Source organism: Cololabis saira, chromosome 16 (assembly GCF_033807715.1).
Source record: "Cololabis saira isolate AMF1-May2022 chromosome 16, fColSai1.1, whole genome shotgun sequence".
Taxonomy (NCBI): domain Eukaryota; kingdom Metazoa; phylum Chordata; class Actinopteri; order Beloniformes; family Belonidae; genus Cololabis; species Cololabis saira.
In genome coordinates, this window is record NC_084602.1 from 32,652,692 (window position 1) to 32,676,996 (window position 24,305).

Genomic DNA, 24,305 nt, shown 5'->3' on the forward strand with positions numbered 1-24,305 from the left:
CAAAACCCTTTTTGAAGATTTTTTTATGTAACAAAATAATTGACTTTTGGTTTTTGTTATTAGTTTAAACTTTCTTTCCATGTGCTGTGTGCATGTGCAGGTCAACACAAAGGTTTGACAGAGATGCGTTAAAATGAGGAAAAAACAACCACAAATGTACCACTAAAAAAAGGTTACAAATACTTCGATCATATCCTCCGTCCCTTGGACAGATGATACCAAACTGCAGCTTTTTGGTAAGTCACATCAAATATATGTTCAGACCCAAAAATGAAGCATTCACAGAAAACACTGAAGCATGGAGGAGGCTTGGTTATGTACTGGAGTTGCTTTCCAGCGTCCCAGGTTGTTTTGAATCTGTGCAGGTATAATGTAATCTCCAGACTATCAAGGTATTTAAAAGCAAAATGTGCCTCCTCATGTCAGAAAGCCTGGTCTCAGTCAAAGGCCAAAGGTCCTCCAACAGAATAATGACCCAAAACACACAACTGAAAACACCCAAGAATGAGTGGCTAAGAACAAAACACTGAGCTGTTCTGAAGTGTTCCTTTATTAGTTCTGATCCAAATCCTATTGAATATAAGTGGGAAGAGCTGAAACATGCAGTCTGGAGAAGAAACCCTTCAAATCTGAGACACAGGTTAAAAACTTTAATTACATAAATTACTTGATGGCAGCAACCCACAACCTTTTGTTTGTTTTGTTCCACAACCTTTTGAAGCTGAGGGTCACATCACGTTTGTCCTGCTAGTTAGAGCAGGACTATCTGACACACACGCCATCTAGGAGTCACAGTCCTGTCTGCTCGTATGGTCACCATAGACTCCCCATCCTTTAGCTCAGGGCAACCCAAAATGTTGAAAGAGCCATATTGGACATATAACACAAAAAACAAATATGTCTGGAGCTGAAAAAAAGTCTTGTATAAGCCTTAGAATGAAGGCAACACATGCTGCATGTATCTATATTAGTTAGAACTGGGGGAAGATTTTTTATTTCATTATGCCCTTCAAGAAAAAAGTCGAAATGTCGAGAAAAGGTCGAAATGTCAAGATTAATGTTGAAGTACTATCCCAAGAAAAAATGCGAAATGTCGAGAAAAAAGTCGAAATGTGGAGGAAAAAGGCGAAGTTTCGACTTTATTTTTGAAATTGTGTTTCAACATTAATCTCGACATTTCTACTTTTTTCTCAAAGTGCACAATAAAAAAAAATCTTCCTCCTCTCAAAAACTTTTTCTCCTGCACGGCCTCTTACTTACTCTTAATCTTCTGTACAAATCTTTGTTAACAGAAAAGTAATATTTATTCTACACATTTTTACAGCATTTTTTCAGAATGTTTGTGTCATGTTTGTCTTCCTACAGAAACCACATTAAAACCAAAAATATATTTCCCTCCCCCATCGATTTCCATTTTCATTTTCATTTTTGAAAAAGCTCCAGGGAGCCACTAGGGCGGCGCTAAAGAGCCGCATGCGGCTCTAGAGCCGCAGGTTGCCGACCCCAGCTTTAGCTGCTCTGCCCCTCATCTCTGCAGTTCTCTCCCACATCACGTAGATGCGGACTCTTTTCAAACTTTAAATCCCTTCTGAAGACACATCTTTTTAAAAGTCTTCTTCTTTGTAGTCATTTGTCATTGTTCTGCTGATTTATGTGATTGTTGTTTCTTCTTGTACCGTGATCATGGGTACCTTGAAAGGTGCATATTAATTAAATAGATTTTTATTATTATACTAGGATTTTATTATTAGGATTAGGGTCTATTTGACATCCCAGAGCTTGAAACATAAGCATATTATCACCTATAACTATATTACATATACCCTATTTTCTGGACTATATGCATATAATTAAAAAAATAATAATAAAAAAAAAGATATACAAGCCGCACCTGCATACAAGCCGCAGCCGCTCTATTTAAAAAAAAAAAAAAAAAGATATGCAAGCCGCAGATATTTATGTTGTTAGATTAGATATTTACATGTACAGAAGGATTTTGAACTGTAAATGATGTACATGTTTGTACCTAAATAGATCCTTTCCTAACAGTGTCTTTTAACACGGCAGCAACTTTGCTGATTAAAACGAGACGGAACCAAGAGAAAATAACCGGTATTTATATATCTATTTATCTGTTTGAAATCTGCTTCTACCTACTTCTATCTGCTAAAGAAGAAGTAGCGTATTCTATGCATTTATTTTGTCTTAGTTTTGATTCTAATTCTGGTTAGAGCGCCCCCGAGCCGTGGAAGAAAAATCTACAAAATAGAAACCTTTGTATAAGCCGCATGGTTGAAAACCTATGAAAAAAGTAGCGGCTTATAGTGCAGAAAATATGGTATATACATATATATTAACACCTATATTATCACCTTATCCCAGCTTCCACAAAAAAAAACCACGGTTCTGCATCTTAGCAAACCCTAATCAGGATTGTTATATAAGTCAGTATTTTTACCACCGCCATACGTTTTCTTCATGATGCCAAGTCCCTTTTCACCGGGAGACTTAATCCAGTGATACTGTCTGTCTCTTGTGTTCTGCCAGATCTCCTCCCCGACTGATGAGGGTGATATCACAGCCGCAGTAATATAGTTATTCATGTTAGTTCGTCCTGATGTTGCCTCTTCACAGCGGGGGAGTCTGTGACACAGTGACATAAGTCCACAGGTAGAAACCCTCACTGAGAGGGAAAAACGCAGAACAAAGGCATAAAGGAGGCAGGCAGAAAGAGACTGAAGAAAAGTAAAGTGATGTTCTTGTCATTTATCTCAGCGGTGGCACCAAGTTTCTGTATGTCTCGTCCTCGTCCTTTCTGTTTCCCTGTTTCTTTAGACCTCTCTCTCTGCAGCCTTTTCACCTTTTCACCTTCTCAAAAACTATGAAACTGCAGCCTTTTCATAAACTTTTTCTCCCTCTCTCTTTTCCTGCTGTTTCATACAGCCACACGTTATTAAAACCTGATACAAAGACAATTATAGTGTTGCTTGTTCCTAATTTCATTATGTCCACACACACCTCTCCCCCTCGTTCACCAGAGGGGGATGTCACTGCGATGCAGGGGAGCGGAAAGCGAGAAAAGGAAAGCGTTGAGATCACGTTGAGACTCAGTATGAGAGACAGAGGCTTGATGCTCTGTGCACCTGCTGCTCCTCTCAGCTCTCTCTGAGTGATGTGCTTACTCGCACCCGCTCTGTTTTGTGTTTTTACTTACATTTCCTCCTTGCCTCTCACCTTCTCTGCGAACCCGCTGCAGGAATCTCGCCCCTCTTCCTCTTCACTCTTGCCATCTCCCATCGTCTTTTTTACAAGTTCTCTTCCTCAGTGGCAATATCTCACTTTCCTTGCACCTCTAACCTCTATCTCTACCTCTCCCCCACACGCTTTCTTCACCTTAACCGTATGAAGGGGTTGAAGAGTGTTTTCAAACCAGCACGATCCTGCAGGAAAGAAAATTGATGGTGGATGTCAGAAAAATGTTCGACAGTCTGATCAGTCTGTCCCTAAGTTTACTTAAGTTTCCTCCAATCTCCACCCTCTTCCTTTCTCCTAGATTCTGCCAGCGCACTTTAAAGGAGCCATATTGTTGTTATTATCATTGTCTCTAACCGAATCAGTTACCATTAGACCTGAATCTTTTTCCTTCGGAGGCCCATAGAACAGCTCTCTAACCCAATAGAAAACTCATGGGCACTATTACAGATGGCGGAGCCATTCGTGACACAGACGCACACACACAGGAACAAACGCGCAGATTTCATTCTGAAGATTCATTGGCCTAATCCTATCAAACACTCAGACATTAACTCATGCACTTATATACACACATGCCGGGAATTTTATCAAATACGGACACATAAACACTCAGCTTTCATTGAAAATGCCTCCCTGTTGAAACTGCCTGAGCAAATGGTAATACTGGTGGAGGAAGACGCGGCCAGAGTGTGTGCACGTGTGTGTGTGTGCACGTGTGTGTGTGTGTGTGTGTGTGTGTGTGTGTGTGTGTGTCTGTCTGTCTGTCCAGGAGGCTGTGTCATTATGGTTGGATGTATTAGGACTTGGGCAAAGAGGGTAAATGTCAATCTATCCATGTTATGTCTTATAAATGGAGAGTTGAAGTCCTGGTTTCCATTTACTCACTCTCCCAGAGCCCTGAGTTTTTCTCTCTGTTTTTAATTGTTTATTATCATTTATCAGCAACTACATTCTCTGTATTTGTATATGTCGTTTTATTAGTAAATGTGTTTTTCTTCTTTAATAATATTCTATTTCTTATGCTTTATTATTTTCCAGATTATTATACAGGACTGTCTCAGAAAATTAGAATATTGTGATAAAGTTCTTTATTTTCTGTAATGCAATTAAAAAAAACAAAAATGTCATACATTCTGGATTCATTACAAATCAACTGAAATATTGCAAGCCTTTTATTATTTTAATATTGCTGATTATGGTTTACATTTTAAGATTAAGATTCCCAGAATATTCAAATTTTTTGAGATAGGATATTTGAGTTTTCTTAATCTGTAAACCATGATCAGCAATATTAAAATAATAAAAGGCTTGCAATATTTCAGTTGATTTGTAATGAATCCAGAATGTATGACATTTTTGTAATTGTATTACAGAAAATCACAATATTCAAATTTTCTGAGACAGTCCTGTATTTATTCTTTAAGAATCTTAACACTCAGGGCTATTCTGGCGTAATGTGTGTCAACAAATATTTCTGGGGCAGAAGAGGAAAGTTTTGAAAAACCAAATTAAATATGGCTTCTGAATGTGAGCAGAATGAGCCAGAACAAGTTGATGTGCAAAGTTAAAAGGCAATAAATCGACCGTCCATCTCCAGAATGCCAATTTTAGTTTCAGCAAAACAGGAAAAAAACTGGTGTCAGTGTTGTTTTTTATGCTAAGCCGAGACTTTATGTGCGTAATCTCAGTGGAACTTGACCTGGGGGCGATGAGGGTGTTTTGCTTCTTTTTGTTCCTACCTGTGTCTCTTATTTGGGGATTTGGCCTTGACCTTTGAACCTCAGCTATGAAGAGCGAGCCCGATACCTGGAAACCATCGTGCAGCACCACCAGGAGCCGACTACGTTTGAGGATTACGCGGCTCGAGTCTACAGTCCTGCTCCCTGCACTCACCTGCCCTCGGACACAAGTAAGACCTGCCGTTACATAACGATACACCACACACACGACTCCATCTGCTAATCCCCCGGTGACTCACCTGAACTTTTAACGTCAGGGTTACTGCCTTTAAAAGAAACACTCTAGATTAATATCCTTTTTTTAATGGTTTTTTTTTGTTGGAAATAACATTTTATCTTGTAGTATTCACTTCCTAGATTAAGCTGGATCAACTTCAGAGCTTCTCCACACACATTATCTGATTGAAAGCATCGCAGCAGCTGATGAGCTCTATTTTCCGTCCAAAATTGCGCGCTGCCTTATTCTCTCTCCAGAGCGTCTCTGAGGAATTAGCCGACATCTGATCAGCCATAGAGACAGACAGCAGCTTGGCACATGGGACTTATGTGTATGACTCTCGTATACATCCTGCTAACTCCATTACGCTGATACTGATCCCTTCTGACTGTGTGTAGGGTTAAATGAAATTTACTAAAGTGTATCATGTTTAATCGAATGAATGTAAGTGGCAGGTATTTGCCAATTTATAATTCTGCAGGTGTCTTCACTATGGTATACAGCTATACAACTGTGTGATAAAGACCTTTATTAGTCACATAAAGGCATTATTAGAAGAGGTGTAGCATGTGTGATTGTTTGTTTCTTTAAATCAATCACCTAGTTTCCTTTCCTGCTCTTTTTTTTCTCACTCGACCTGTTAGAAATACCAATAATTAAATAACAATAATCATAATCAACCTGGTTTGAGACTAAATAATATGGCACTACCTAATTCACTTGTGTTTTCTCCCAAGTGTTCACTGACATTATTATACGGGATGTCATTGTTCAGTATTAGGGGTTGCAGTGAGGTGGAAAGTTTCTGGGAGATATCCAGAAACTTTTCTCGGGAAGTCTAGCTGGGGAATTTTGGAAGTACTCCAATTTGAAAATGTTTCATGCAAATTGATTGGAATATATGAGAATTTACAGAAGTTAATGTAAAATGAGTGGTCATCTGTACATACATAGATAGATAGAGAGAGAGAAAGAAAGAAAGAAAGAAGGAAAGAAGGAAAGAAGGAAAGAAGGAAAGAAAGAAAGAAAGAAAGAAAGAAAGAAGGAAAGAAAGAAAGAATAATGATTTTTCACTTTGATTTTAGATAAAAACTTTAGAAGATTCTTCAACTGAACAACAATAAAATTTGAATGATGAATGAAATGAACAGATTCCTCTTTGGAGGAATGCAGAGGGCATAACAGACTTTGCATTATATCTGTTCTTTTGGGGGTTTTTTTAATGTCAAAGGACTTTTCCCCCTCCAACACTATATTTAAATTTCTCGTTATTAGCTAACCCTAAATATAACAAATTTCAAGTTTCTCGCTAATTCCCATAAATTTAATTTAATTTGATCGAAAGTCTAACTTTGAAAATTCCCAGAATTTTCCAGCCTTACTCAGAGTATTGTTATGTTGGTCATTTTTTCTGAAGCATTTGTTCCCGAAATTTGAATTCGGAGCACAGGATCAGAACTTGGTCAGATGATAGGCATTCTTACAGCACCCACCTCTGGCAGCGCTTCTACATCTGTGATATCCAGCAATTTTAAGTACCTGCTTCAAGGTTGTGGTGGTGAGAACATCAGTTTAGAGTCAGCACACCTGTTTCTGCAGAGTGTGTAGAGGCCTAAGTGTCCAGTCTACCCCACAGAAAGTCTCCAGCTGAGATTTAAACTGGAAACCTTGCAGCTGTGAGACGACAGGCGAAGACGAAGGTTCAGAACTCCATAGAGATGATTTTGGCCGTTTAATGATCCTGTTCTTTGAAATGAACTCTGCTTAAATCCCCGAAGGCCCCGACAGTGTCACCTATCTTCCCATCGCTACTCATGTTAACATGATGTTCCCTTAACAGCACAATGATGATTCTTCTCTCTTTCTGTTTTTGTTTAATTTCACCAATTTAATTTATTTTGATCATTTTTTAAATTTAATTTCCTCTTCTTTTTTTTCTTTTGTTTTGTATTCCCCTCCTTACTTTAGATCGTTTTGTCTCACTGTATGCCTATAGCTAAAAGGTAAGCCTGGTCACACGATTGGCACGCTCCGTTCCGATTGGCTCTTCCGACATTTCAGCTTACCTTGTGCTCTCCTCCGATTCTTCCACCGTGTTGTGCTTATCCGTTTCTCTCTCTATGTTTTCTACACTTTGAACAGGTCTGCATGTTAGCAGCTGTATATCCTCCTCTTTAAAGAAGGTGTCACTTTCAGCGCCCTCCCGAGGGTACTTTGATATGACTTGGGCTGGTTTGAAAACAAAGGATTTTATAACAGAATAGGGAATACTTTTTTTTTTATTCTCCTCCTTCAGCATAGAACACTTTTCATCTCAGGAAATGTTTATCCCATTTTACATCAGGTTAGTTCTTCACACATCTGTTGTATTAATTGTTACTTAGGCTCCCATAACTGAATTCCAGCAGGTTTTTTACCTCTATATTGGATTTATACCGCTTTATCAACACTTGACCTGCCTCATATCAAACTGCTCTCTGTGGCTTGAAGAAAGTGAGACATCCTTTTCTGAAGGCGTGGATTTTCTGCTCTTCTGTCCGATCACACGCTCGGTAATCTCTGTGGTCATCATGTTAACCTAAGACATCACACTGCCCTGGTGAAACTTTACCTCTAATCTTGCCGTATGCTCCTCTCATCCTGGTTTTGATATTATGCAACCCGGTTGCACAAACACACACACACACACACTGGCACACTTAAAAAGGGGTTGGAATATTAGCTACTCATATACACAAGCTGTGTACCTGGAATTATACTAACATTGTTATCTCAAGTGGTGTTGGGAATTCTTTACAACCGTATTGTGGGACGATCCAAGTGTTTTCTGTCTTCTTACGTTTGTCTCCTGTAGCTTTTCTTCTCATCTTGTCTGTTGAATGTTTTGGACCTGTTTTCTCCATGGCTACCGCTTCTTCTTGGTTTTTATTGATCTTTCCATTTTCTTTTTTCCTTCCATCACTTTCCCACTCCTGTGTCCTCTTCTGCTGGCTTTTTTCTTGTCCTATAATCTTTTCTGTAATTTCCTCTTTACTCCTTTCTTGTTCTTCTCTCTCCCTGGCTCTTTTCCCTTTGTCTTTTTCCTTTTTCTTTTATCCTTTTTCCCTCCTGGTTTTTCCTTTTTTCCTTTCCATTTTTTCCTTGCCTTCACCCTTTTCCCCTTTAATCGTTCCTCTTATTTCCTTAAAATTCCTCTAATTTTTCGCTTATTTTCCTCGCCTTCCTTTTTACACCCTCCTTTCCTTTTTGCTGTGTTTTTATTGTCTTCCTTCCCTTTCCTCTGTATCAATTAAATGTGCTTTCCTTTCCTTACCGTTCCTCTCCTCTCCTCATCAGAGGAGCATAGTGTTATGTGTCTAATGGTCCCTAAACCACTAGACAGCTTGAATCTGCTCAGGGTGAAGGGGAAAGGTCTGAAGCAGAAGGTCCTGCATGCTAGCTGTGAATGGTATGGATCGTAGGTAGAACGTTTAGTTTTACGCTGCACGGTGTTCCATATGCAAAAGCTAACATAGATAAAGATATTTGAGTAGCATTGTGTGCATTTTGGTTTTGCCATCACTCAACATCTGTCTCAACATTGTTTGGCATTATTTTCATATGTGACGGATATATAAATATTTTTTTCTTCAAATATTATTCAGTACATGAAGTCAAATAGTTTTAAGTAACATGAACCTTTTCTGAAGACTTCAGAGCCAAACGTTCTTAAAACTGAAAATGTTAATCTCTTTTATTTAGTTGCTTTCAGTATTTGAAGATGAAATATTGGATAATCAATCAAAGAATGGACTCGATAAATACTTAAAAATGTAATGCTAACATCATTTTTCTGCATAATTATTTCAAATAATGTTTATGATCTAAAAAAAAAAGTTAAGGTAGATTACTTAAACTATGTAATTCTTTTACGCTAACCATCACTTAGTTCTTTAGTTTGGAGCTTAACTCAACCTTATTTTAGTCTACTTATTTGTGGTGTTTAGCAAAGCAAATAGTAACCAGTTAATTATACTGTGTAGTTTTAAAGAACTTTTTTTCTAATCATAAAAAGAAAATTATCTATTGATTACATATTAAAAAAAGTCAAATTGTGTGAAATCTGAAAATAGATGGAGTTTTAGTTTATTGAATAATAAACAAAAAAATCTGAAACTAATAATCATTTTAATTCAAAAAAAGGAAAGAAATGTTGCTTTGTTTCATAGTGATTCTGGTTCATGAACATTTGTGGTGATTTTAGGGAACTGAGATGCAGAAAACCTGCTCAAATAGGTGTCATGTTGTCCGTCTGTATGTGTGCATGTCTGCATCTTTCACTCGTCCGTCCGACCCGCGTGACTTGAGGAAACCGTGCACTCTGGCTCCGTAGACCGTCACAAGATGAGATGTAATTCTCCTGTTCCTTCACCCTTTCTCTGCTTATCCACCCTCCTCTCCTCTCCCTCCATCCCATCTCACCTCACCACACCCATCCTCCCACCACACCTCTTCCACCACACCTGCTCCTCTCCCCTTCCTCAGGCTCCTGCCTAGAGATTCTTCGGGGAGAAAGTCCGGCTCTTGGGGAGGCCGGGAGCGACTCGGCGTCCCCCATGTCACCTCGGACTAGCAAGAGCCGCATGTCCATGAAGCTGCGACGCTCCTCTGGATCTGCCAATAAGAACTGAACTCTCCCCGTTAGCGCAGACGAAGCTTTCCGTCCCCCTTGGAAACATGGCACATACACGTGCCAGAATAACTGAAATGAACTATTCCAAGAAATAGAAGCAATTACAAATAGATGTTTTCCACAGGAAACATTATGATTGGTTTTCTTTTACCTGAACATAACCATTAATGGTGTTGATACACTTCTTCTCATCCCAGTTTCTTATGCCTTTTCTGTTCAGAACACTCCCACATATTGTTATAGTCTTGAATATACATGAGATCATATTCTGCTGTATGTATCTGCTGCTTTGCTTAGAAAAACAAAGTCATATCAGTAAGCAGCATGCTGGGATTTGAAAAAGTAGAAAAAGTTGAATCCGTGTATCCAAAGCAGCGCAGTATCAGTTCATAACATTGTGTGCCATGTTAGAAAAGTGCATAAATGCCAGTGTACCCAGGACTGCAAAGAGCCCAAGTGTGCCACATTACACACTGCTCTGCATACGGTTTTAGAAAGGAAGGTCAGTGAAATGAAACCACAGAACAAATATGTGTGTGGTGTTGAACGTTGCTGTGGGGGAATCTGTATTTTTGTATCAAAGTTAGTTTGTATGTACGGACAGAAGGAGGAGTTTTGATATGAGAAGCAACAGGAGTAGTGGCTGGAAAGTGTTGCATGAAAAAAGTAAGATGAAAGTATTTTTGTTTCCACGCAGCGCCGGTCTTTCATAATAGATAAAGGCAGGGTTGCTTCTGGTCTGAGTTCAAGAAATGTAAATATAAGTCAGTTTAATTAAAAGACATGTATTTATGGATCTTCTCAAGCATCATACTCAAGCCAAAAAAGTATGTTTGAATCCAAAGGATTGCCAGCCTGAACCTCCAGGACTGAAATGAGCTGACTCCTCCTGGAGTGATGCAAGGTACAGTGTTATGAGGACGAAGGTGGTGTTCATCTTTCACAAAGGAGAATAAAACACTCTTGAACATAAAAAAGACAGAAAGATCAAAGAGGAAGCACTTGATACATAGTGGTTTGTTTTTCTTTTTCTTTGTTTTTAGTTCATGTTGTAAAATGTGGACAAGCACTGATGTTTATTGCATTTATTATCCTTTTGCTTTGTTTTGACTGTACATTTTACTTTCAATTTCACTCAAATAAGAATGTTATATGCTGTATTTTTTTCACTCGGTCATCTGAGAAGCAAAGCCAGTTTTTCGTAGGTCACTTTTCATTTTCATATACAGTTCGTGTTAGGATGGGAGGAAGACCGGGGCTGGTGGGAATGTCGCTGTGTGTTGCATTTTGCATTTAAAAATTCTAATGTGAGAGTTCTCCATATTTCAGTATTTTACTTATTGTTCAATTCCTCCAATGTTTTTCTGGTGGAGGTGGTTTCAGGAAGGAAACTGTGGAGTAGAGATGTCAACAAAAACAGATACTGCAGATCATAAAGAAAAAAAATGAAGCAGTTGTTGGTTAATAATCACTTAAAAAATGAATATCAAAAGAAAACAGCATGCAGTCACAATGTATTTAACATTAGTTCTGCACTACAACACTTCTGTAAAAATAAAACATGTAAAAAAAAAAGAAATACTGTGTACTTTTGAAAGTACCTGAGGTGGGCTTGATATATAGCCTGGAAAGCTCAACCAAAAACTAAAAAATGTTAGCTTTTTTCTCTGTAAATCTTCTGTTACCATTTAGGTCTTCCGTTCGTTCTATGAAGGCATGGGTGTAATTCTTTTTTCTTTTCTTTTTTTTTCTTTTAAATCCCCCCCATGCCCAGACTGATTCGTGACAGAAGGAACGTGTATACATGAGATCTGTGTTTCTGTATTTAAGAACGTTGGTTGATTTTGCAGATTTCACTTAGAGAACTCAGTGAATACAAAGCTGTATTTTCTGTTACATTGTTGTTATTTTTGTTTCAGCGGTAGAAACTGTGTCGAGAAGAAAGGGATTGTTCTTTTTTTTTTTATTATTATTTCAGTCCCATTTGTGGGGTGAAATTTTTAGTTTTTACAAATGCCTTTCTGAAATTAGGTTAAATTAATGTTGTGTTATTTTGTGTATTTGAAGTCAGCTGAGCTTTGGCCCTTTAAATTATTGATGTAGCAGTTATTATTGCAGGGCTCAAAGCAGCATTTATTGAGAAGACGTTAGCTGTCACGGCCCCGTTACTCCCCAGGCTGGATCTGTACCTGCTGTATATAGATGACTGATCACTTGTCCGCTTGATTACATCCTTTAAAAGCGTCTGGACGACCCGCACCTGTCTAGTCAACATCCCAAACTTCACCCCAGCACCTAAAATCAAATAGGCTCCTTCATGCTCTTTAGATTAACACTTGTCACAAAATATGAGAATTGAGCCTCGATAACGCTTTAATGATTCATGAAAGATATAGTTTTATAGATTGTAAATACTCTTCAGGGTTGCATTTTGTCAATTAACTCCGTTTAAACTTTCTGATTAGCAGCAACCAAAATTGTGCTCAAGTTTCCCAAAGCATATATAAAGCATTATTAAAAAATACAATGAATCACAAAAAAAGAGTCTGCTACACTGACAGCCTTTCTTCCCCGAATCCCAAATTTCTCCTTTGTGTCGTCCACTGAGGAAAAAGTCCGACACCCTTCAAGTTTGAGCTGCAGCGGGATCAACTGTCGACCTCTGTACGAGTTACTGGATGCTCTGAACAGTTTCAGCTGTCCATAAGCTAGCTCAGGACAAACCTGATGTATGTAACTACTGATGTACAAACTGCATGTTTTGACCAGTTATTACAAAACAAGTACACACACACACACACTACAAACTATATTACTGTTTAAAACCCGTATTATGTAAACATGTAACATTTGTTTCAGACACACAGAAAGTGAATGTTTGATGATGGAATTTGACAATAAAATGATTCCTACCACTTCCTGGATGTTTGTGTGATTTTAAAAAGTACACTTTATAAAGCTGATGGTGCAAGGCTCATTGATCAGATTGTATCAACATTTATTGATGTAATATTAAATAAATTCCACATTCAGCTTCAAACATATCAAAATATTACAGGCTTTGTAGAACAAGTTACATATTTTTTTAGCATCATAAAGGCATTTAGCAAATATTTCAACACAAATTTACCTATGATCAATTAAGACAAGACATTTATAACAGCAGTAGTAACATTAAATGCTTAATTTATGTATGAAAATATAAAGCTCATACGTTAACTTGTTTGTTATAAAAAGTAGTGTTTGGTCTGATTTTTTTTTTTTCCACTTCTAGTTTTTATTATCTTGTATTTGAGTAAGGATTTTCATGATGTTCCAGGGCTTAAGTTTAATGTTGATATAGGTTACTCCTGAGTTTCAGTGTAAACTCAATACTTCTTTATATTTATTTTCTCCATTTCTTAATATAACTTTTACTTAGTTGTTTATTTATTTTTTACTTTTTTCCACTAAGATGTGATCTCTGAATTCCAAATAAATTATCCATTTTTCCAGTGTATATGCAATATACTTGGAGCAAAAGAAAAAGGATTTGTTTGAGATGTACATTATTTCTTAATGAATTGAGGGTGTAGCGGGCATGTAAGATATGTGGCATGTCAAGCTTATAAAAGTGACCCATAAAAAAATAAAATAATGTATGTTAGTATTATTATAATCATGCTTTTTATAGCTTCATGTAGCAGGACTGTAAAACCTATTATAGAGAAACATATGTGTTTACATTTGTCAGTACCATGGTCAGCGACCATAATTATATTTATTTTCAGGACCATGGACAGTTGCAGTTTTATTTACTTTGTCTATAAGTTTTCTTTCTATTTTCTTTTCGTCTGTGGTGTCAGCTTCCTGGTTGTGGACTCAGATTTAACCTTTGACTGAAAGTTAATTGTAATCCTGTAACAGTGAGTATGACACAAAAAAAAAACAAAGTTGACAAAAAACAATTACAATGTTTGGCGTCAGGCACAACTATAGGCTCCACTTAAGGCTGATTTATGGTTCCGCGTTACACCAACGCAGAGCCTACGGCGTAAGGTACGCGTACCCTACGCCGTAACCAGTACTCGAGTTGTAAAAAAGAATCAGGGGGGATGGTGGATTTTATCATATGGGGACAGATAATTTGTGCTGATTACAAATAATATAATATATTACAAATAATAGCACTGACCAAAACACCTGCAGAAATACTGCAGGAATGACATAGCAGCAGTTAAATGCAGTCTTCTGTAAGCTTTAAATATCCACTGGGCTTACATCAAATACATCAAAACACAACAATAAAAACAGTTTTCTGAACTTATCAATATGCCTCTGTCCTTCACAGGATAAGTAAAATGGATCACTGCAAAAACTCAAAATCTTAACAAGAATATTTGTCTTATTTCTAGTTAAAATGTCTCATTTTAGTAAAAAAAAATCTCATTACACTTAAAACAAGACTCATCACTGGAAAAAACAACAATTTTCACCTGTTTCAAGTAGATTTTCACTTAAAATAAGTAGAAAAATCTGCCAGTGGAACAAGATTTTTTTGCTTGTAATGAGAAGATAAATCTTGTCCCACTGGCAGATTTTCCTACTTATTTCAAGTGAAAATTTACTTGAAACAGGTGAAAATTGTCAAATAAGTTATTTTTCTGGTGATGACTCTAAATGTTGAAATAGCAGTAAAACCACATTAATTGATGAAATGACACAAGGGATGGAAAGGGGGGATGGCAGTTTTACAGGGGGGATGATTTGGACCGTTTTTATTTCAGGGGGGATGCCATCTCCCCTCATCCCCCCTCAACTCCAGTACTGAACCCACGGCGTAGGCACTGCGTCAATTTAACTTTGAACCATAATTCGGGCTTTACTGTTAACCAATGACCACTTTTAACAGATTAGCTGTTTTTTTCACATTTTCACGGGCGTGTCACGGCCTGACTGTCATCTGCAGCAGCATCACCTGCCGGTTCTCGGTGGGGTGAGACTTGTTGATGTGTCTGGTGAGGCCAGGTGAGCTGAAGAAGGTGGAGGGACAGTACTTGCAGGTGAAGCTCTGGTGCTGTGCAGGGTCTCCCTCCTCGGAACCACTGCCCTGGAACACAGTCTCCACCCTGCGGGTCTCCGCCAGCAGCTCGTCCCGCATGGCGTGCCAGAGCCGGTGCTTGTCCCTGATGTCGGCCGAGGGGAAGCGCGCCCCGCACAGGTGACACATGCACACGCCGCCGCCGGCCTCGCTCTCCGGCCCGTACGGAGGCGTCACTTCGTGCGCCACCATGTGCTTCTTCAGGTAAGCCTGCCGGCGGAACTTCTTCCCGCAGTAGCGGCACTCGTACACCTCCTCGTCCGGGAGAGAGGGGACGAACTGCGGGGCGGAGAGAGTTGGAGGAGGAGGAGGAGGAGGAGGAGGAGGAGGAAGGTGGTGCTGATGCTGATGCTGATGCTGATGCTGATGCGGGTCCGGCCGCTCCTCCGTGCTGCTGCTGGACAGCAAGGCAAGGCAAGTTTATTTGTATAGCACAATTCAACACAAGGTCATTCAAAGTGCTTTACATCCACATTAATGACAAAAATGTGTTGAATTTTAAAAAAAGGTATAAAGACATGATGATGGATAAGTTTGTTCTCGGGTAATGGAATGATGTCATGAAGAAAAGAAACAAAAGGATGGGTACATTGATTATTATTTTGATAAACACTTAAGTAATCCTTTTTCTAACATGTGTGTACAGATACATGCATGTATGTAAGTGTAAGCATGTGTAGTGTACATATGTACAGAACTGTCTCAGAAAATTAGAATATTGTGATAAAGTTCTTTATTTTCTGTAATGCAATAAAAAAAAATGTCATACATTCTGGATTCATTACAAATCAACTGAAATATTGCAAGCCTTTTATTATTTTAATATTGCTGATTATGGCTTACAGTTTAAGATTAAGATTCACAGAATATTCAAATTTTTTGAGATAGGATATTTGAGTTTTCTTAAGCTGTAAGCCATGATCAGCAATATTAAAATAATAAAAGGCTTGCAGTACTTCAGTTGATTTGTAATGAATCCAGAATGTATGACATTTTTGCATTACAGAAAATAAAGGACTTTATCACAATATTCAAATTTTCTGAGACAGTCCTGTATGTGGATATGTAATGTGCTTGTATATATGTATGTACATGTATGGATATATGTGTAGGTACGTCATAAGCAGATAGGTATGCATGTATATGTGCATATGCTTTTTGTTGTTGTTAGCTATTATTCATTTGTGTTTATTTCTTATAAGGAAAATGTCTCAAACAAACAAACAAAATAACTTTTTGAAATGTAAGAAGGGGGGGGGGGGGGGGGGGGGGTATTCACAAGCCGAGGCTTCAGCCCTGATCCTTTGGTCATGACCTAAGTGTTCATGGTGGTGACCAATACATTTTTTTCATTCATTCATTCATTAAGACTGTACAACCAGGCCTGCTCTAAGTAGTTTACGGACAATAACACGTGCAATAATAACAATAACAAGATGTGCAATACTATATGTGCAATATCTGTCTGTCTACCCTCACACACATTTTACCTGCTTTTTTGCACTGTTTTTTCTCTCTCGCACTACCTCTTCCATTGCAATGTACTGTATATATTGTTTATATCTCGTAATTATATATATTTTCTACTAAATTTACTTTTTTTACCCCTCCCCTGCATGTGTGTGTTAAGTGTACTGCTGCTAACAAGTGAGTTTCCCCATTGAGGGAGGAATAAAGGATTATCTTATCTTATCTTATCTTATCTCTTAAAAGCGGCAAGACACAATTAAACAAGTAAATAATAAAATAAAATGAGATAAAATTATGAGAAAAGAAGGTAAAATAATAAAAAGCACAAGTTGCTGAAAACTAAGGGCAGTAGAGTAGCCTACAGCAGGTAAGTATTTCATTTAGGAGTACGCTTCAGTAAACCTTGCTTGGTTCTGGTTCTTGGGAACCACAAAAAACCAGATCCAGATGAAGCTCAGGGGTCTGGGAGCTTCATAGGAACTAACAGATCAACCATGTATTTTGGTCCAAAACCATTCAGGTCTTTGTAGACCAGCAGTAAGATTTTAAACTCTATCCTTTGACGCACTGGAAGCCAGTGGAGCGATTTCATGACCGGTGTAATGTGGTCCAGTTTTCTGGTGTTTGTAAGGACTCTCAGCATTCTGGATCAGCTGCAGCTGCCTGATAGATTTCTTGTTAAGGCCTGTAAAGATGCCATTACAATAATCCAACCTACTGAAAATGAATGCATGAAAAAGTTTTTCCATGTCTTGTTTAGAAAGAAACCCCTTAATTCTAGCAATGTTTTTCAGGTGGTAATAGGCAGATTTAGTGATAAACTGTTGAAGTTCAGGTCTGACACCAAGATTTCTGGAGAGAGAGAGAGAGAGAGAGAGAGAGAGAGAGAGAGAGAGAGAGAGAGAGAGAGAGAGAGAGAGAGAGAGAGATATGTGTAGTGTGTGACTGACTATGTGTGTAAGTAGATATATACATAGATATAGAGCAGATGCAGTTAATAGAGACAGTAGTGTAAATACGTATATTTATATAAATATTTATATAGGCATGTGTGTACAAATATATAGAAATATTCAACTATGTATATGTATGTATGTATAGGTATGTGTGTGAGTATAATTACAGTATAAATAATAATAATAATAATAATAACACTGTTATTTAGCAGTGTGAGTACAGTGTGTGAGTATTTATAAATACGGGTTACGGGGGTAGGATTAAATACGTTTACACTTCTTCCTACTCCTTTTTTGCACATGTAAATTAAGATATCAAGTGTTAAAGGATGAAATTCTTTGTTTTGTTGTTTTGTTTTCTTAACTTCTGTTGAAGTGTTGTTTTTTTACATGTACAAACATAAAATAAATCAAATCAAAAATCAAATCAAAAAATCCTTTGACTTGTTATTATACCCATGGCAGAACAATTTCATTCTTACTGATGCTTGAAACAAATTGAGTGCTTCAAGATGTACCATGGAGTAGTGGATGAAAAAGGGTTTAAGAAGAAAATTAAACAGGAAAGTTTATACCAGGAGAAGCTACACGATGGACGCATGCAGTCTTGCATACAGTTCACATGCACACACACATACACACACACATACACACAAATGGGTGCACACAGTTACAAAAAGTCACACTTTTCCATGAAAATGTTTAAAAATTATGATTAATTGTTTCAAGGGGCTATTATTGACACATGATTTGGATATTTTTGTGTCTGTGAAAAATGTAGGATTAAATGGTATTAGCTGACATTACTCCCATCATTCATAACTTTTGCTTATCTAAAAAAACTATATAAATGAACTACCTCCCCGAGTCACATCCAGATCATGTACAAGAAATACCACACAAAACCAGAAAAACATGCATTTTGGTCCAAGACCATTCCAGAGGTGTCAAGTAACAAAGTACAAATACTTCATTACCTTACTTAAGTAGAAATTTTGGTTATCTATACTTCACTGGAGTAATTATTTTTCAGACGACTTTTTACTTTTACTCCTTACATTTTAACGCAATTATCTGTACTTTTTACTCCTTACATTTTAAAAACAGCCTCGTTACTCTATTTCATTTCGGCCTTTAAAAACAAAACTATCCAGTTAAATTGCTCCATCCGGATTGAGTGAATTTGGTTGTGGTTGTGGCACAGATGTTCTTGTCCAGGTTTGTTCTTACATCCGTTCCCTCAGATTCCTGCAACTAAACTTGGATGTACATTTCAATAAAGGTTAGGATAAATGATAATTGATGCCTCTGAAGTTTGACTTTTTGCACCATTACAAGGCAACTAGTCATCATATCTCCTGCTCTCTGAAACACATGTTAATGCTCATTAGTACACATATGGTTCTTTAATATATTTACATTATACTAAGATGCATTCATTTTCAATGGCTTTTGTCCTTAATGGCTTTTTTCCCCTTAGATCACTTTTATTTTTATACTTTAAGTAGTTTTGAAACCAGTACTTTTATACTTTTACTTGAGTAAAAATCTTGAGTTGATACTTCAACTGGAGTATTTTTAAACTATAGTATCTATACTTCTACCTGAGTAATGAATATGAATGAATAGCCTACTTTTGACACCTCTGGACCATTCAGTGCTTTGCAGACCAGCAGTAAGGGTTTATAAACTCTTTAAATCCTTTGACTCACAGCAGGAGGAGGCTGGATGGAGGGCTGTCGGCGGCTCTCAGGTCGTAGTCCGGGTCCCGGCTCTCATGGTCCGGGCTGACCCGGGTCCGAGCCTCCCGGGACCGGGGTGCTCGGTCCCGGGTCAGCAGCAGCAGCGCGTCGTTCTCCTTCCCCTCCAGCTGCTGCTGCACCACCGGCCGGGGCTTGTGCCAGCGCCGGTGGGACGCCAGGTTGGCCGGGCAGCTGAACACCTTGTCGCACTCGGGACACCGGTACTCCACCCGCACGATGCGGGAGCACCGGTGCTGCGCCAGGGAGAAGGGGTCCGGGTACTGCTCCTTGCACAACTGGCAGATGAACTCCCCCAGGGGGGCCCGGGGCCCCGCGGGGGGCCCCTGCTTGTCCCGCTGCTGGTGCCTCCTCCTCGCCTCCGGGCTCTCCTTCTTGATCCTCAAACCCAGCACGGGCGAGGTGCAAACCTCATCCTCGAAGTTGAGTTTACGCGTCACCTTGGGCTTTTTAGGGGGGGTTAGGTTGCCCTGCAGGGCGGGCTTGTTCTGGTGCTTGCTGGGGGTCATCAGAGCCACAGGTGGGAACAGGTGAGCATGCAAACTGGGCTCGTACTGGTCACCGAGAGCGTGCATGGGCTGGGAGTAGTGGCGGCTGCTGCTGCTGCTGGAGGAGAGGAGTCTCTCCATGGACACCGCTGCGGGCGCGGGGGTTCCCAGGAACGGCAGGACGGGGATCTCCGGCACCGGGGGGGATGTGAGACACCTGCCGCTGAAGGACACCTGCTTCCCGGGTTCCAGACGGGTGCTGATGGGGTTGATCGGGCTGCAGGACTCGTAGAAGCAGGACAGATCAGACCCACCCCGGGTGGAGAGGGTCCCCGCCGGCTCCTCGGAGTCCGGCAAGCGCGCATGGCGCTCCGCCTCCGCCCCCAGCGCGGAGTGCATGTGCGGGCTCCACGCCTGCCTGCCTGCTGCACCGGGACCGGGACCTGCACCTGCAGCAGCTCCAAAACCTGCAGCACCTGCAGCCCCAGAACCTGCAAAACCTGCACCACCTGAAGCACCTGCAGAACCTGCACCACCTGCACCAGCTCCAGAATCTGCAGCACCTGCACCTGCAGCACATGCATCACCTGCAGCATATGCATCACCTGCAGCACATGCACCACCTGCAGAACCTGCACCTCCACCAGGACCCCCAGCCCCGCCGGTGCCGCCCCGGTCCCGGCTGCACGGCTCTGCTCCGGTGTCGCTGCTCTGCCGCGCCCGGTAGGACGCCGGGCTGCGCCGGCTCCTCTTCACCAGGAAGCCCCGAGGCATCGTGCTGATGATGGGGACCGTGCAAGGTGCAGGCTGGAGGGAACTACTGTCTGGAGCCACTTTGAAGAGCAGCTTTGAAGTAACGGTGGAGGAGGAGGAGGAGGAAGAGGAGGAGGAGGAGGTGATGGGGAGAGGAGAGAGAGAGAGAGAGTGACACCATGGTGTTTGTGTGTTTTTATCTTTCCCTCACACACATGCCAACGTTTACACCCTTAATGACTCTTCATCTAGAACCATTTGTCCCTCGATTAGGCGATTTAGTAGGTAATTATTCAACTAAATAAACAAGGTGGTAAAACTGTTACATCGCTACAGTGACCTCGTCATTAAAATTAGTTCCCGTATAGATCCAAACATCAGCAATTAAGAGGATGGCAAGCGGGGATACAACTTTATGAGCGTGTTACTGCGTATGGGGGAAAAAGAAGCATAAATAATGTGCAAACGTCTTAATCCCCTCTAGTCTTGTTAAAGTTAAATTAATAATGCATATTCATTTTTAGCAAACTGGAAATACAATGATTTTATTAGAGGGAGACTCATTGATCGAATTACCATTTCATTTATTTACCCTTTTTAATCACCATAGAAGGCAGAAAAATCAGACAATTCAACTCCAACCGAACTCAAAATCACATCCTATTCTGTATACACAAAGTAAAGCTGCACTTCAGAAAAACATAACGCTACAAGCAGAAATCTGTATAAATGTGGCATCCTTCAAAACAAAGTACAGATTTAACTCTGTCTTAGATAAAACACTATTATTTGGGACCCCTTTCCCTTTTTAAGAGGCAGGTTTCCATATTTTGGTTTGTATTTTAGGAAAAGGACAAAAATAAATGCCTCTCCAAGTAATACGAATAATATTTAATTCAGGATGACTTTGTAGAGAGGAGGCATTACAAGGTTTCAAATGGGACTGAATGATGGAATCAGGACTTGAATCTTCTCTACATGAGACATTGAGTGATTATTATTTGTATTATTGCGCTTTCTGAGTGGTATTCTAATATCCCAAATACGTTTTTATTCCCTTGTTGGTCGCTGTGCTGTTCAGCAGCTCCTGTCATGAATTTTTATCCAAGACTTGCATATTGTCCTCACCTGACACCAGGACATTATAGAGGTTTTTAAATGAGAAAGCGGATCTGGTGTGAGTGGGGAGTCGGTGTAACGGAGAACGGCCCCCCTGGGGGCTCAGATACAGATCATATCTAATTTAAGAGTACTAATGACCGTGTCTGTCCCGCTGAACTGTCTGATTAGAGGCGGTGGGAAAACCTCGGGCACTGCGTTCCCTCATGCGTGTGTGTGAGTGTGTGCGGCGCTGTCTCCAGCAAAAGGTCAGGGTGGAGGAGAGAGATGGAGATTGGGATTTTATGTGTGTGTGTGCATCGGAAAGACTATTCACACCCTCCCTACTTGAATCTGTTCTAGCTGATAAGAGATCGGAGAGAGATTCATCCATCCTTCTTTTCTTTTTTTCTATTCATCCATCCAGCCTGCAGTCCCCGGGCTAGAAGAAAGCCTATGCCGGGGCTCAGCAGCCCAGCCAGGGGGCTCCGGCCAGCACAGTCCTGCCTGGAAATCAATCAAGCTGGAGGAGCTGGAGAACAAGCTTGGGGGGTCTGGCTGCTGGTTTGACAAGGGTCGCCCTGGGAATAGACATGAGAAAAGAGATGAGATGGGAGGACAAGAGGCCAGTGCTAGAAACTAATAAAACACCAACCTTTTGAATTCTTTAGTTTTGTTGGTTCTGCAGTGTAGTATTCAGCCTCTGATGTTTCCCTGAGATTTGGCTTTACTCAACCCCCCCGACCATCAGGGGCGTCAATTGGGTATGGCAAGGTATGGCAGCCGCCACACCTTTGCTTCAAGGGTTAAATGTAAATGTTTGTTTTTTTAAATACATTTATGGAATAACTATAAATGCAAATAAGAACAACATGATCGATTTCACTAGTACATATACACTGCAAAAACTCAAAATCTTAACAAGAATATTTGTCTTACTTCTAGTTAAAATGTCTCATTTTTAGTCTCATTTTTTTTTTTTTATCTCATTACATTTAAGACAAGACTCAAAAACAACAATTTTCCCCTGTTTCAGGTAGATTTTCACTTAAAATAAGTAGAAAAATCTGCCAATGGAACAAGATTGTTTTGCTGGTAATGAGAAGATAAATCTTGTCCCACTGGATTTTTCTACTTTTTTCAAGTGAAAATTTACTTGAAACAGGTGAAAATGGTCAAATAATAAGTTATTTTTCTGGTAATGACTCTTGTTTTAAGTGTAATGAGATTTTTTGACTAAAAATGAGACATTTTAACTAGAAATAAGGCAAATATTCCTGACTTCTGTGATGAGTATTTGCTGGACGTGTTGATTGATACTCTAGTTAAGTTCTGCCACTGCCGACCAGTGGCGTCAATTCAGTGGAAGCTAAGGTATGGCAAGGTTACGAGTCATAGAATGTAATGAGATTTTTTTTGACTAAAAATTAGACATTTTAACTTTTTGAGTGTTTAGATTTTTAAGATTTTGAGTTTTTGCAGTGTATAATAACTAGTGAAATCGATCATGTTGTTCTGATTTGCATTTGTAGTTATTCTATATGTATTAAGTAATAGAATAATCAATACAAATCAGAATCAGAATCAGAATCAGAAAAAGCTTTATTGCCAGGTCAGACATAATCAGACGAGAGAACTTGACTCCGGTTTACACCGATGGCACCATTAATACGGACGCCATAAGAGACACAGAGTAATTCCATAAATGTATTTAAAAAAACAAACATTTACATTTAACCCTTGAAGCCGAGGTGTGGCGCCTGCCATACCTTGCCATACCCAATTGATGCCCCTGCCCCCGACTGAAGGAGCAAACATTAGACAATTCCTTTTAATGCACTGAAACCTGTTTCCAACTATAAGACACAAGTGTGAATCCAATAAATTATTTAAAATCTAAAGAACAAGAACCAAGAAAGGTGCGTTCAGTTATTCTGCTCCTCACCTGTGGAACAAACTTCCTGTAGATCTGAGGTCTGCTCCAACTGTCAGCTCCTTTAAATCAGGGCTAGAAACATTACTGTTTACTGAAGCTTACTCTTAAATTAAATACTTACCTGCTGTACTCTACTGCCCTTACTTTTTAACGACTTGTGCTTTCTATTATTTTACCTCTTTTCTTATCATTTTATTTCATTTATATTTGTTATTTACTGTTTAATTGTGTCTTGCAGCTTTTAATGTTGATGTAAAGCACTTTGAATTACCTTGTGTTGAATTGTGCTATACAAATACATTTGCCTTGCCTAACTTAGACATACATAGGAGTCAACATTATGAGAAACATATCCAATATTCTGTTATTTCTAACTTGATATTTTTATTACATTATTGTTGTTTTGTTCATTTTGTTCTTTGAGTATGAACATCCACGTTTCCACGGCCAGTCAGCCTTGCCAACAAAATAAGAACCAGGATCTAAAGCAGATAGATAATACCACAAAGCTCCACCACCTCAACTTCTCTCCACCCCTCTATCCTGCAGAATGTGCCTATTTTCACATTTCCTACAGATTTGAATGACTACGGACTTGATGATCAATGATCAATCCTGATGGCACCATGGCATATGTCGGGATTCATCAGGCTCAAAATGTGGAAGAGTGGCTCAGGGAGCACAAGACTTTTTCACACTTCGGGGTGACCATCACAGAGCCAAATCTTTGTGTTTGGGACCAGACTACACACTGGCCTGATTCTGCAATCATCAACACCCGATTTTGGTGAAAAGTGACAAATATCTGGTTGAAAATAATTGCATAGGCTTAACTAAAACTCTGCTGTAAAGCAATACCGCAGTCGGTTATTACTCTTCTT

General features: G+C 39.5%; 2 protein-coding genes across 3 annotated transcripts in view; one reads left to right on the top strand and one right to left on the bottom strand.

The window, feature by feature from the left end:
• ralgapa1 (Ral GTPase activating protein catalytic subunit alpha 1) overlaps positions 1 to 11,462 on the top strand; it is a 97,652-nt gene extending 86,190 nt beyond the window's left edge. The window contains exons 45-47 of one of the 2 annotated variants that reach the window (XM_061744512.1): positions 5,040 to 5,164; positions 8,548 to 8,659; positions 9,736 to 9,852. In XM_061744512.1, coding sequence (XP_061600496.1) covers positions 5,040 to 5,164; positions 8,548 to 8,659; positions 9,736 to 9,823 — 325 coding nt within the window. In that variant the 3' untranslated portion in view covers positions 9,824 to 9,852. Of the gene's footprint in view, positions 1 to 5,039; positions 5,165 to 8,547; positions 8,660 to 9,735 lie in introns of both variants that reach the window. The other variant, XM_061744510.1, reaches the window with a different exon arrangement.
• A 3,345-nt stretch (positions 11,463 to 14,807) lies between these two features.
• Positions 14,808 to 20,411, bottom strand: LOC133462182 (insulinoma-associated protein 2). The gene is made up of 4 exons (XM_061743324.1): positions 20,156 to 20,411; positions 19,102 to 20,062; positions 17,846 to 17,876; positions 14,808 to 15,299 (listed from the first exon to the last, which is right to left on the bottom strand). The coding sequence occupies exons 1-4, from the start codon at positions 20,409 to 20,411 to the stop codon at positions 14,808 to 14,810; spliced, it is 1,740 nt and encodes a 579-aa protein (XP_061599308.1).
• Between the last annotated feature and the right edge of the window lie 3,894 nt (positions 20,412 to 24,305).

Coding starts and splice junctions, on each gene's coding strand:
- LOC133462182 (XM_061743324.1), bottom strand. CDS start 20,411: ATGCCTCGGGGCTTCCTGGTGAAGAGGAGCCGGCGCAGCCCGGCGTCC. Junction 20,063..20,155: donor AGGTGGTGCAGGTTCTGCAG/GTGCTTCAGGTG, acceptor GTCCCGGTGCAG/CAGGCAGGCAGGCGTGGAGC. Junction 15,300..17,845: donor ATGAAATTGTTCTGCCATGG/GTATAATAACAA, acceptor CAGCATCAGCAC/CACCTTCCTCCTCCTCCTCC.